Source organism: Castor canadensis, chromosome 3 (assembly GCF_047511655.1).
Source record: "Castor canadensis chromosome 3, mCasCan1.hap1v2, whole genome shotgun sequence".
Taxonomy (NCBI): domain Eukaryota; kingdom Metazoa; phylum Chordata; class Mammalia; order Rodentia; family Castoridae; genus Castor; species Castor canadensis.
In genome coordinates, this window is record NC_133388.1 from 7,164,125 (window position 1) to 7,178,940 (window position 14,816).

The window sequence follows — 14,816 nt, forward strand, 5'->3', positions numbered from 1 at the left end:
TTATTTGGTAACTACAGTCCAATGAGGAAAAATAGCTTATCTATATAAACATGGATACTCAATCTTTAAATAAAATTATGCTAAAATATCAATAGCAATGGCCAAAAGATTGAAAATGGGTGAGAGCTGAGTGCTAGTGACTTGCGCTTATTATCCTAGCTATTTGGGAGGCTGAGATTGGGAAGACAGTGCTTTGTAGGCAACCTGAGCAAATAGCTCCTGAAACTCACATCTCCAAAATAATCAGAGCAAAAAATAAGTGGTAGAGCACCTGCTTTGCAAGTATGAGGCACTGAGTTCAAACCCCAGGCCCACCAAAAAAAAAAAAAAAAAAAAGCCATCAGGGTGACCCACTATTTTAAAAGCAAATACTTTCAAAATTAAAAGGCAGGATTATAAGATAAATATATACACAAATAAAATAAGAAAATTAAGACATAAATAGCTGCACAATGCTGTATTTGACAATGGATTCATAAACACGACACCAAAAGCATGAACAAACAAGAAAAAATAAAGTGGACTTTATTTTGGGCAAAAGACATTAAGTAAGTGAAAAGAAAACCTTCACAATGAGAGAAAATATATGCAAATTCCTATATCTGACCATATTCTAATACTTAGAATACATAAAGCTGGTATGGTGGCATATTCCTGTAAATGCAGCTACTGAAGAGGCAGAGATAGGAGGATTGCCACTTGAGGCTAGGCTGGACAAAATTAGTGCAAGACCCTATCTGAGAAACAAACTAAAAGCAAAAGGAAGCTGGGTACTGGTGGCTCACGCCTGTAATCCTAGCTACTCAGGAGGTAGCGATTAGGAGGATCGTGGTTAGAACTCAGCCTGGGTAAATAGTTCATGAGACCCTATCTCTAAAACAACTCTTCACAAAAAAGGGCTGGTGGAGTGGCTCAAGGTGTAGGCCTGAGTTCATGACCCAGTAATGCAAGGGAAAAAAAATCTAAAAACAAAAGGACTTGGGGACAGGAGGGGGCTGTGTGGCTCAAGTGCTAGAGCACTTGCTTGCCTTGCAAGTGTGAGGACCTGGGTTCAATCCCCAGGACTGCCAGTGAATAAATACATAAACAACTCCTACAATGCAACTACAAAATGACAACCCAACTTAAAAACAGATGACTCAGCTGGGCGTGGTGGCTCATGGCTACAATCCCAGCTACTTGGGAGGTTAAAGCACTGGTTCAAGGTCAGTTGAGGGGATGGGAGAGAAAGATAGTGAGACTTTTTTTTAACCAATAAAAAGTTAGGCATGGTATGCAAGAGGTATAAACAGGATCATGGTCCAGGCTGGGGGAAAACTAGAGACTCTTATTTTGGAAAAATAACAAAGCACTGGGCAGGAGGTGAGGCCTAAGCAGTAAGAGAGACTGCCTAAGCAGGAAGCCCAGAGCTCAAACCCCAGTACTGTCAAAAAAGAAAAAAAAAACACCTAAAAAAGACCCCAATAATTATCCCTAGATTGTAGACACTGGTGTGTATAGTCTTAATCTTTTATGATTTATACTGTAAAATGAAATACTTACAATAAAACTAATAATTGAATGTGGAAAGAAAGGAAAGGGGAAAGGGGAAAGGGGAAAGGGGAAAGGGAAGGAAAGGGAAGGAAGAAAAATAACCAAAACAGAGTGAGTTTGGGGGCATGGCTCAAGTGATAAGAGCACTTGCTTAGCAAGTGTGAAGCCCTGACTTCAAACTCCAGTCAATCTCTAGGATGCCACTTCAGACCAACTAGGAGATAGTTTAAATAACAAAAGAAGATGAGAAGTGTTCGGAAGCATGTGGAGAAACAGGAACTCTCATATACTGCTGGAAAGAATCTAAAATGATGCAGTTGCTGTCGAAAACAGTTTGGTGATTCCTCAAAAAGTTAAAACACAGAATTACAGCAAAACCCAGCAATTTTATCCCTAGGTATATATCCAAGAGAAATGAAAACCTAACCTAAATCCACACAAACCTGTACACAAACATTTGTAGAAATAACCTAAATGTCTATCAGTGAGTGATCAGATAAATTGTGGTCTGTACACACAACAGAATATTACTGAGCTTAAAAAGGACCAAAGAACTGCTACATGCTATAATTTGGATGAACTTTGAAATATTATACTGAATTAAAAGAAGTCTTACACAAGGGCTGATGGAGTGGCTCAAGTGTCAGAGCGCCTGCCTTAGCAAGCCTGAGGCCTGAGTTCAAACCTCAGTAACACACACACACAGAGTCATATATAAAATGTAGTCATACTGCATAATTCCATTTATATGAAACATTCAGAGCAGGCAAATTAGACAGATAAAAAACAGAGTAGTGGCTACCAGAACAGGAATGGGAAATGATTAATTAATTACTGAATGGATGTAGGGTGTTCTGCCATGTTGGAAAGTTCTGAAACTAGAGAAAGATGATGGTTGCACAACACTGTGAGTATACTAAACACCACCAAGTTGTATACTTGGTTAATTGTATGTCATGTGGATTTCATATCAATTTAACTTTCAAAATAAAAAACACTAAACTGCAAAGAGCAAAAATCATAATGAAGGATTTTATCAGATAATTGTTTTTATTACAATCTTTTTTTCATGGTGCTGGAGATGGAACCCAAGACCCTGTACATGATATGTAAGATCTCTGCAACTGAGTCCAAAGATAAAGTAGCCTTTAGTACAGCATGAGTGGATACTGTAGACTGAAACTCTGCACTAATGGGAGAAAATTACAGTAACGCTGTTGCTGTGCTTTGGACAAATGTCCCCCAAAAGTCCATATATTAAAGGCTTGGTTCCTAGGGTGCAGCTATCGGGAAGTTGTGGGACCTCTGAGGCCTAGTGGGAAGTTCTTAGGTTTTTTGGTGGCACTGGGGTTTAAACTTAGGGCCTCACACTTGCTAGGCAGGTGCTCTACTGCTAAAGCCACTCCACCAGCCCAGGTATTCTGTATTCTGTTATAGTAACTTCAAGCTAACTAGTACAGTTGCTGATTACTCCTCTCTCTTGTAAAAAGGCAAATATGGGTGACTGATAATGCTCAGGACATACTTTCAGAAGGGCAGCATACAGAAAAATAGGGATGGAATGTCAAAGGCAGAGAATGAAGTCCTTATCTTTTCTGATAACTGTCAAAAAGAGTTGGAGACTGAATTTAAATAGGGTTATGGAATGACAATTCCACTTTATGGTATTCAGAAGCCAAAATACAAATACAAATACAAATATTTTAAACACAGGGTTTATTCTGACTAGGCAAATAGACAAAACCCCTTGGGATCCTTTATGAACCCTTGGTCCCAGATGGACACAACCAAGGGCTCCCAAAGGGAGCAGCAGGCTTCCCAGGGGGCTCCTCTCTAGGGAGTGGAGGAAGGACTGTACAACTGTTGATTCTATAGTGAAAAAATGCTTACAAAACAACCTTAAGATTTGCTCACATCTCTGCAAATTCTTTCCAAAGTTACTTGTATAAGTACTATGAATAATAATTACTATATTAGGTCATATAGAAGCACTTTAATCTATGGAAAGGCTTCTTTGAATAGATTCAATTTAATTTAACAAGTACTATCTACTCACTGGGGACATTTTATTAAGGATAGGGATTAAGAGCTAGACTCAGGTCAGCTGTATGACTTCAGGCAATTATATAGCTTTCTTTCATTTTCTTTTCCTTACAGTTTACCAAGTTCATGGTCCTTGCCACACAGAAGGTTTCAGTGCAAACTCACTCTCCCTGGAACAACGTGGTCAACTTCCTGGAGTTGTGCACAACAGCTTTCTGCCTGTTGTCACCTGTTTGCATTGCCACTGTTTTTAGTGACTTCTGTCTCTCCATCTGTTAGTACTGACATGACCTGTATCAGTAGATGAATAACTACACAGAGCCCCTGACATGCAGAACCTGGCCATTCACTTAATTTGGGAGGTATACTGTAGTTTGCATGCTTGTGTCCTTCCAGAATTCATGGTGAAACTTAATACCCAATGTAACAGTATTAAGAACTGGGACTTTTATGGCATTATTAGTGCTTTATAAAATGCTTTATAAAAGGGTATGAGGGAGGGCTAAGGATGTGGTTTAGTGGTAGAGTGTGTGTTCAGCATGTGCAAGGTCTCAGGTTCAATTCCCAGCGCTGTCAGGGAGAAACTGCCCCCTGCTGTTTGAGGACACAGTGTTCCTTCCTCTGGAGGATGCAGCAACAGGGAAACAGCAGCCTCTGGAAGCAGAGAACAGCCATTATCACAGGGTAACCTGCTGATGCCTTGACCTTGGACTTCACAGCCTCTAGAACTGTGAAATAACAGCTGCAGGAAAGACCCCAGACAGAGAGGTCAACAAGAAATACAATGTAGCAAGCAGAAGTTGTATAGGCTGAGAATGGGCATGGTGGTCTAGTGGGAAGGGGATGCAGACAGAGAACAAAGAAGTGAAATGGATGGACTCCTGGAAAAACAGGTGACAACCGTTTCTAGTTGGTTCCAGCCCAACAACCCTAGGATTGCTCCACAGATCAGTAACACTTACACTGGGGACAGCAGGGCTCTTCTTGCGTTCAGGAATATCTGCCTTATTGGGATTACTTGCATTCCCAAGCATGGGACTGGCAGGAGCAATTCCTTTTCCTCCTACAGCACTGCCACTTGGTTTCCGGGAGGGAATTCCATCTTCTTTGAGGTCACTATCTGCGGTGCTGGTCTGACTCCTCTTTGGATATACCACAACTGAAGGTATAGCTGGTCCAGCTACAATAAAGAGTTCACTCTTGGGGGTGAATTCAAGTATGATACAGTTGATATATTGTAAGAACATTTGTAAAGGTCACAATGTACCCCCACCCAGCACAACAATAAAAAAAAAAACAAACATAGCACAAATAGCACCACAATGAAAACAAGAAAAAGAGTTTACTTTTTAAAAGACACAACAGTTTCACATTTTATTCTGTGAAAATGAACATATTTTGTAAGATGACCTAAGACAACTGTTCATCTAAAAAGTGTAGATCACCTAAGATGTTTTCTATTTAGATGTTTACCTTATACTATAAAATAAATCTAATATTGAAATTTTACTCATTCACTAAATTTCTACTTTTCTAAAAGATTTTTTTAAATAGTCACTAAGTCTAGAATTATCCTTTGGAAATAACTTAAGGGGGATGTCACTGTATAGCCATTGAAACTAACGAGATGCACACCCGGTACATCTGAGCATATTCCATCCTTTTTGAACAAGAGATGCCTTCACCTTCTAGAACAGAACAGTACAGATTTCCTGCATGATTTTTTTTTTTTTGGTGGGACTGGGGTTTGAACTCAAGGCTTCTAGCTTACAAAGCAGGTGCTCTATCGCTTGAGTTATACCTCCAGTTCATTTTGCTGTGGTTATTTTGGAGATAGGGTCTTGAGAACTACTTGTCTAGGCTGGCCTCAAACCGTGATTCTACTGATCTCAGTCTCCCAAGTAGCTAGGATGACAGGTAAAAGTCACTGGTGCCTGGCTTCATGGATCATTTCTTTTGCAATTTTATCTTACATTTAAAAAAAAAATTCACTCATATCTTCTACATAAAAGGGAATATTAGTAGACAGGGGAAGGTGGTAGAAGCAAAGAAAAACACCTTCCTCCTGCAAGCAACAAGGAGAAAGCAGGCAGAGGTTCCTGGTCATATCCAGGAGATTGCCCAGAGATGACCAGAGTAGACAATTTACTGGTGTCCTGCAGTAAGCCATCTGGAGACCCTGAATGGTATCACAGGATGTCTGGAGTTCAAAGAATTTGGAAAAGAACATGAAAGCTAGAGTATCAGATATGGTACCTAGCAGTAATCTTAAAAAATCAGCACCAAAGCCAACCGTGTTGATAGACACCTGTAATTCCAGCACTCAGGAGGCTGAAGTCAAAGGGAAAGGAGTTCAATGAGACCTTGTCTCAAAAAAAAAAAAAAAAAACACCAGCTGGGCACCAGTGGCTCATGCCTGTAATCCTAGCTACTTGGAAGGCAGAGATCAGGAGGATCTAGGTTCAAAGTCAGCCTAGGCAAATAGTTCATCAGTCCCTATCTCAAAAATAACCAACACAAAAAAGAGCTGAAGGAGTGGCTCAAGCAGCAGAGTGCCTGCCCAGCAAGTGTGAAGCCCTGAGTTCAAAACCCCAGTACCACAACAAAAAAGAGGGAGGGTAGCTTAACTACACCAACAGCAAGAATGTGGATATGAGTGACACAGTAAAAATTTGATCCTATTAAGGCAAAACTGGGGTACTACATATTCTCTAGGGCTACCCTGTTCAGTGATAGTAGCCACTGTCCACGTGTTTATCTTAATTGAAATTAAAAAAACCCTGCAAGTCACTTTCTCAGCTCAAATGCTCAATAGCCTCCTGTAGCTCTAAGTTATCATTCCAGACTGCACAGATAGAGAACACTGTCATCAGCACAAACAACTCCACTAACAGTGCTGCTGCAGACAGTGAACCCAAGGCACAGGTGAAGAGATGAGCAGAACTACAGACTGTGGTAGGGTGTCAGAGGATGAAGGGTGAGGTTTTCACTCTGCTGAGCCTTATCCAGCAAAAAGCCCACTGAATGTACCAAGAAGGTCAAAGCCTGAATCATGCCAGTACTGGTAGGAGTCCCTAGAAATGTTAGGAAGGAACATTGAGCTAACTTCCAACCTCCTAGGCCCTATGCAAGAAGACACTTTCAGAGAAGTTGTTGGAACAGTATTGGACCTACCATGGTCACTGTACCGTCTCTGCTTTTGGCTTGAAGAAACGCTTCTCTGTACTTTGTGGTGAGGAGACTGGCCAGTGCTATTGCTGAGGTCACTGCTTGGCCGCACTTTAGCAAGTGAAAGGTTGCTGCTAGAACTGGAGTCACTAGCGTCCAGCTATGGGAGAATGAGAAGAGTGGCAGGAGAACAAGAACAGCAGGCATATGGATCCCAGTGGTGTGTTAGGAACTCAACTTGTCAGGACACATACAACCTCTCATGAACATGATGTACAGAAGGACAACTCTAAACTCAGGCAAAAGTATTTTTCCAACTGCTAGGAAAACGCACAAAAGGTTATGTATTAATGATCTTGTTTCTAGGCTTTTTCAAATAACTAAAGATGCTCTGTTTATTTTGATACTTTATATCCTTTTCAAATTTTTAACAACTACATGTTAATTTATGAGTACTCAAGTTTTTGATAATATCAAGTTTTTGATAAAGGGTTATTATCTGGAAGTTAAAATACTAGCTCATAATGGCCAAAGGAGTCAGATTTGTTAATTGCAGGTAGATTTTTAAAAAGAGCTGGTGGAGTGGCTCATGTGGTATCATGCCTGCCTAGCAAGTGTGAGGCCCAAAGTTCAAACACTAATACCACCAAAAAAACCGAAAAATATCAAGTACGTTTGTATGTGTGTATATATTATACCTTTCTGATTCATCTTACCTCTGAAGATTTTCTTCCCAACAACAAATACGTAGCTGTGATTTCATCATATTTCATTTTACTAAGAGATTCTTGAATTTCTTCTTGTGAGTATCCCATTCCCACCATAATATCTAAAAGAAGAATAAAGTGAGATTTATATGGATATGAAATAATTGTGCTACAGGGTAAAATAATTTTATTTGACCTAAAAGATTATCCATTTACTAACATAAATGAACAGGTGACTATCTTTCTGAGCTACTGCATGTTGGTATAGGAAACTGCAGGTACTAAGCTCCCAAACACTATGAAAAAGAACAAATCTGCAAATTCTGTGCTTAACTTCCCTTCATTCCCATTTGCAAGATACACACAGGAGTCAAAACAAATACATTACTTACACAAACATGCAGATACAGAGTAATTACCTATTCTTTTCTGGTCTGAGATGTCTAGTTCTGGTTCGACGAATGGCTTAAGCTCATCTTCCTCATGCCCTGCATTGATCCATCTGTCCTTCATGATTTGCTGAAAAGGGGAGCTGTTCATTAGCAGCATAAAATAAAATGCCCCAATAATCACAATGTTTAGGAGAAATCATTTTAATCTCTGTCCTTGTATTTAAAAACTATGCAAGATTTGGAAACGAGACTGTACTAAACACTGGCCAAAGAATAATTGTCCATCCTATACCTTTTTTTTTTCTCTAACTGTTGTATTGGGTGGGGGTACATTGTGGCATTTACAAAAGTTCTTACAACGTTATGAAGTATATCGTACTTGAATTCACCCCTCTACCATTCTCCTTCATTCCTCCCCTCCCCATCCTATGCCTTTTGTCTGGTCACTCAGAAATATGTTATCAGCTATGACTGTTGTTTGTTGCCTCACATTATTTCTATCCATATATTTACCATAGCCTACATTCTCTTCCTCCTAGATTAGAGACCCCCTGTCACATATGGATATATCGCATTTCTTTTTTTTTTTTTTTTTGGTGGGGCTGGGGTTTGAATTCAGAGCTTCACACTTGCAAAGTAGGCACTCAACCACTTGGACCCCATCTCCAGTCCATTTTGGTCTTGTTATTTTAGAGATGGGTCTCATGAACTACTTTCCTGGACTGGCTTTGAACCATGATCCTTCTGATCTCAGCCTCCAAGTAGCTGGGATTACAGATGTGAGCCACCAGTTCCTAGCTGAAGATTTTCTTGTGGGACTGGGGTTTGAACTCATGCTTGCAAAGCAGGCACTCTACCACTTGAACCATACCTTCAGTGGATAAGTCACAGGTCAAAGGCCTGGTTGGAACACTGATATTCTGTGCCATGTTTTTGACTGGTAGCATCCATTTGGTATACTTTGCTGTACCCATACTTCATTTGCTGCTAGAGAAAATATTGTGACTGATTTTTTTCCTTCCACCTATCTCAAGACAGAGTCCTATTTGTCCATATAACTACATACGAGGTTAGAGTGCCTGCCTAGCAAGCATGAGGCCCTGAGTTCAAACCCCAGTGTCATTAAAAAAAAAAAAAAACCTCATTATTCAAGTAATTACATGATTCAGAGATCCAGAACCAAACTGCTGGCTATTTCAGAACATGTCTTACAAACTGATAAAGCACCTGTAATACAGATCCTCAAAACATGGCTTCTATTTTCTTTCTTACAGTGTCATCTTTAGTAGGATTTTTCACTGGGATGGGTGGGCATGCTTTCCTAAAGGTGGCACTCCTACCCAACAATGTAGGGCTGGGAAGAAACCCTGGCGTCTCCACATGCCATCTCCAGACCCAGGGTCGTGAGCATGCCACTCAGCATGTGACTAACGTACTTCCTTCTTCAGTAATACTTATTTTCAACATTTCATTGATTCTAGCTCAAAAGGTAACCTAAAAAAGTTGTTTTTGGTTTCACTTCCTGCTTCAAAAGCCCCAGGCAAGCCTTCTGTATGTCATGCAAACCAAGCAAAGTTCTGCAAATACTCTTCCTTCCCACTGGTGTGGGTACCTCCAGAGTGCCACGTTTAACAGGGTTCAGCACCAGGAAACGTTTGAGAAGGTTTTCACAGTCTGTGGACATGTAGAAAGGGATTCTGTATTTCCCTCGTAATACTCTCTCTCTCAGTTCCTTTGGGGATGTAGACAAGAAAGAAAACTAGTAAGTCAACCCCCTTCAGGCTTTAAAAAAAAAAAAAAAAAACCATGAGAGCCCACTGAAACCCCCATACTGATCAAACATTAAAAATATTAATCCATGCAATAAAAATCCTCTTAGTTTTATGAACATCATAGCTGCAACTGCTTCATATACCTTCAGGTTTTGCCCGTCAAAGGGAAGTGACCCACTGACAAGGGTGTACAGAATGACGCCAAGACTCCACACATCGACTTCTGGCCCGTCATACTTCTTGCCCTGGAAGAGCTCTGGGGCTGCATATGGAGGACTACCACAAAATGTGTCTAGTTTACTGCCAACAGTAAATTCATTGCTAAAACCAAAATCTGCTATTTTAATGTTCATATCCGCATCTAACAATAGATTTTCAGCCTAGAGGGAAAACATCAAGACAAAAATGAAACTTAACTAAAATACATTCATAACTATGATAGGATTAGGCATTTCATAAAAGTTTTTGCTACAACATAAAGCTATTGTCTCCTGATTAATGAGAAAACTCTTTCTAGAGAAAAAAACAGGAGATAAACTAGGACTACTAGTTTTGCAACACTAACAATCACAGACATTAAACACAGATCAATTATAACACAAATTTAAATATCAGATACCCCAAGGTAAAGAAAAACTAAGCCTTTTCACCTAGTAAGGAGCTTCCCTAAGTATTTGAGGAAAAAAAAGAAAAAGAGTAAGGGGCTTTTAAAAAATATAGGTATTTGCTTTAAGTGCAGAGAACATTTCATAAAAACTGTTAAATAGCTATAAAAATGGGTATTAACAGGGAGGGAGAATACCTAACCTCATTCAAGAGACAAATCAGAGACATCTTCATTTACCTTAACCAACAGGTACTAGGTGGCTTCCACAAAGCAGATGTTAGATGGATGTCTGGATGTACAATGATGAGTGAAACAGGGCTCTGCCCTCAGGAACTCACAGTGTAGAAGGGGAAAGGCAGAAAAATAAGCAGCTGCCCTGAAAGTCGAGCACTGTGACAAAGGAGTCACAAGCCATGGGCTAAGCACTATAAAAGACAGGGCAGCTTCCTAGAGTAAGTAAAGTTGAAGCCTGAGAAGGCGCAGCTGATTGCAAGGGATGTTTTCAGGCAGAATAAAGAGTTTAAAACCCAGAGTAGAAAGGGAGCACGTTTCTCTGAAGGACCTGAAAGAGAGAGATGGCTGGGGAGGCTGCCGGGACCAAACCAAAATAGACACTGAGTGAGCTGTGCTCAGAAGTTTGGGTTTTCATACTGAGGGCAAGAAGTCATTAAAGAGTTAAGCAGAAAAATAACAATCTCTCTCTTTATTTTTTTGTTATTTTGGTGGGATTCGTGTTTGAATTCAGGGTTTTACATTCGCAAAGCAGACGCTCTACTGCTTGAGTAACACCTCCAGTCCATTTTGCTCGAACTGTGATTTTTCTCAATATTAGCCTTTCAAGTAGCTAGGATTACAGGTGTTGGCCACAGGCACCTGGCTTCTTTTTTTTTTTTTTTTGTGGTACTGAGGTTTGAACTCAGGGTCTACACCTTGAACCACTGTGCCAGCCCTTTTTTTGTGATGGGTTTTTCTAGGTAGGGTCTGGCAAGCTATGTACCTGGGCTGGCTTCGAACCGTGATCCTCCTGCCTCCTGAGTAGCTACGATTACAGCTCCCAGCTTCATTTGTGTTTTTAAGGCAATTCTATAACACAGGAGGAAGAGGTAAAATTGGAAGCAGAGGCAAAACATTAGTGCTGTAATCAAGTATGAGGTGATAGTGGTCTGGCCTTGGAGAACAGGAACTGGGTAAAAGAGACATTTAAGAACAGTAGCAAAAGGATGGGGTGAATGAGTGGAATGTTAAGTAGAGGCCTCTGAGGAATATCAGTCACCAGAAAGAAATATGCACTTCAGTTTAGGTAGATGCTCTGGCTTTGAACTGGCTGTACCTAAGGTGCCCAAGGGACACTCAGTTCAAGATGCCCTCTTTTTTCTTTTTGTGGTAATGGGGTTTGAAGTCAGGGCCTCACACTTGCTAGGCAGGAGCTCTACCACTTGAGTTACTCCGCCCACCCTGAAGATGCCCACTTGCTAGGGTTTCTGGGTGAAGGAGAACTCTAGCTGCAGGAACGGAGTGGGGGCCATCAGCACACAGAAGGTCACTGTAGCTGCTAGAAAAAGCGTATGCGCTCATCACTGAGTGCTGAGAGGAGAAAGTGAGTGCACAGTAATCCCATGAGGAGAGCACAGAGGTTTAGAGAATGTGCTGTGAAGGTGGAAAAAGGGTGGGTCTGGAAGGGCTGGGCTGGAAAGGTTTTTTTTAAGAGACAAAAGATTTAAACAAATAGAACTGCCGCTGAGTAAAGGAAGAACTGTAGCAGATATACAGCAGATAGAGCGCAGGTCCAGAGGGAGCCAGGGGCCAGACACAGGGCAGGGGCAGCAGAGGTGTCTATGCTCCTATAACAAGAAGGAAGTGAGGAGGGGATGGGGGCAGGGGGGAGAAATGAACCAAGCCTTGTATGCACATATGAATAATAAAAGAAAAAGAAAAAGAAAAAAAAAAAAAAAGAAGGAAGTGAGGGCTTGCCTGTGGGTGCAGCTCACAGAGGGCCTGCTCTGTGAGCCCTACAACCTCCTCCACCTTTGAGGGGAGGCAGAAGTGTAGGCCAGGAATGCCTATGTGGGGACAGAAACAAGTGCCCACTACCCAGGTGTGCAGTACATTTCTGGGGGCCCTCCATCTATTTGGCTGTCAGAGATTAACTAACTAGTAGTCACCTTTACTGAACTATTAAATATTTTTAATGAACTTCATAATTCTTTATCTTTAATGCTCTTTACTATTTAATGTGATGAAAAGGATTCAATTATTTTAAGATTTATTTTTTCTTATTTAATAACACAATCAAATCTATGCCTCATTTGTGGAAAAGAGAACTGAACAATCACTTAGCAAATGCACTTGGACTCACCTTGAGGTCTCTGTGAACGATCCGCTTTTGGTGGCAATATTGTACTGCAGACACAATCTGGACAGAGGCAAGGGTTAGTCACCACTGGTGCAGATTCATAATTAAAATGAAAGACTTCATTAATGTTCCCACATGCAAAATACTCAGAAAGCACTTGAATGTGTGGATTTCTGTAAACAACTTTCTTATGCTTTGAATTTTTCAATCTGGAGAAATTTAAGGGTGAAAGCAATAAAGAGAGCAGTGAGGCCAGCCTACATAGTGAGACCCTCTCTCAAAAAATGAGACAAAACAAAACAAAACAAAAAAAGGAAAGTGAGGATTTCTTCCTGCTTTCTCTGGTTTTAACTGGAAGTCTCTTCTTGGATCCTACCTGCTGACATTCCATTTATTTTTCAGTGGTGCCAGGACCAAATGGCTCTGGGACAACTTTCTTTTCTTTTCTCTTTGCTTTCTTCCTCTCTTCCTTCCTTTTTGGTGGGACTGGAGTTTGAACGAAGGGCTTTGCACTTGCAGAGAAGATGGTTTACTGCTAGAACCACACCTCCAGTCCATTTCACTCTGGTTATTTTGGAGATGGGGGGGGGTCTCATGAACTATTTGCCTGAGGCTGGTTTCGAACCATGATCCCCCAATCTTGGTCTCCCAAATAGATAGGATTATAGGCATGAGACACTGCATCCCAGAATGGGGCAACTTTCAATGCCTGTGAAATCAACTCACAACCAAACCAGCAGTTACAGACTATCCAAGCTGCATTAGCTGATGTGGGTCTGAGGAAAGTACAAGTCACTTAACTTCTTGAGGGTCAGTTTTGTTCTCCTTAAAATGGACGAACTAATATTGTTCCTTATGTGAACTATAAACTTTAAAAACTACTATGCACATTCTTAATAAGGATTCCTTCTATTTTCAGCAAGTAATTTGCTTTTATTTAGACAATTTGCAATGATTTCTGTGATTTACATTGTTAAACAATTGTTTTATTGAAATTTCACAATTACTAGTAACAGAAAAGCCTCTTTTTCTATTTATAAAAGTTTTACATGCTCATTAGAGAAATTTTAAGGAAATGCAGAAAAGAATGTATAAGTATATGCCTGTATTACCACCAAGAAGAGATAACATCTCATGTTATTTTGTCCTATTTGGTCTAGTTTTTTCATTAGCATTTTGTGTGTGAATTTACATGGATATGACTATGACTATACAGACCCGGGGTACAATGAGAATATTGTTTGTTTTTTCCAAATCATCACCAGCCCTTAATCATAAACCATATGAACCCACCTACCCTGGTCATAAAAATCTCAGAGAGGTCTATTCTATATTTTGGTCGAAAATCAGCAGCAAGGAAAAGCTGGGCCAGGGTTAGAGTGGAATGATGCCCAAATCAGAGCTTTACCAAGCAGCTTCACTACTTTATTTAAAATGAATATTTAGAATATGAGACCCACTCATAATCAATTAAAGGCACAAAGATTCCAATGCCAAAATATGGGTTTTAGAGCATCTGTTACTTTAATACTACTACTGCTGCTGCTCGATTCTGTCAGTGTGAAAACAGAAAAAGTGAAATAGCTTTTGTTTTCCTAAAACAAAAATTTACCTAGGGCACAGGTAAATGCTACCTTGCTCTAATCATTTCTTCTTTTGCAGTCAGGACTGCTATGACTTTATCCCTCTGATTTTGTTTTCTAATATTAAGATTTCTCTTGTAGTTTATTTTCAAATTCTGGTTTTGGATCACATTTGCAAATTTCCCGAACTTTCCCAGATCATTTCTCTTCGTTTAGCAGTAAATATCTCAAAGCTAACCTGATGTCACAATAACCTGAAAATATTCACCTTAAAAATATTTTTGTGTGTGTATGTGTTCTGTCATTAAGCTAGGAGCAGTTACTTCTAAACAAGGTGGAGTCTGGATGTTTTTAGGTTAAAGAAAGAACACTAGCCTAATTCTCTCTTGGTCATCCAGAAAACAACAGAGGCATCATCATTATTAGTCCACCAAGACTGAGGCAATCAAAGAAGGTGGAGTCAGGAATCTGTTCTTTTTATTTAAAAAGAACAAGAGCTCAACCAAAAAAATTAAAATGGCATAAGCAGTAAGAAGGATGGGAATGATGAAGGAAGAAGAGAAAATGCTATGTGCTGATGAAAATGGAATAAAGGGCCCATTTGTGGCATAAATGGATCACAGTCAGTGAACTTTGTGTGCAGCATACTTTCCTCTTT

At 40.1% G+C, this 14,816-nt stretch overlaps 1 protein-coding gene across 12 annotated transcripts in view; it reads right to left on the reverse strand.

The window, feature by feature from the left end:
• The window catches only part of Mark3 (microtubule affinity regulating kinase 3), a 119,578-nt gene that overhangs the window by 16,007 nt on the left and 88,755 nt on the right, over positions 1-14,816 (reverse strand). For all 12 annotated transcript variants that reach the window (XM_074067090.1, XM_074067087.1, XM_074067092.1 and 9 more), the window contains 7 exons: positions 12,579-12,635; positions 9,759-9,995; positions 9,456-9,575; positions 7,871-7,970; positions 7,461-7,573; positions 6,751-6,904; positions 4,539-4,756 (listed from right to left, as the gene is read on the reverse strand). In XM_074067090.1, the coding sequence (XP_073923191.1) occupies positions 4,539-4,756; positions 6,751-6,904; positions 7,461-7,573; positions 7,871-7,970; positions 9,456-9,575; positions 9,759-9,995; positions 12,579-12,635 (999 nt within the window). The remainder of the gene's footprint in view (positions 1-4,538; positions 4,757-6,750; positions 6,905-7,460; positions 7,574-7,870; positions 7,971-9,455; positions 9,576-9,758; positions 9,996-12,578; positions 12,636-14,816) is intronic.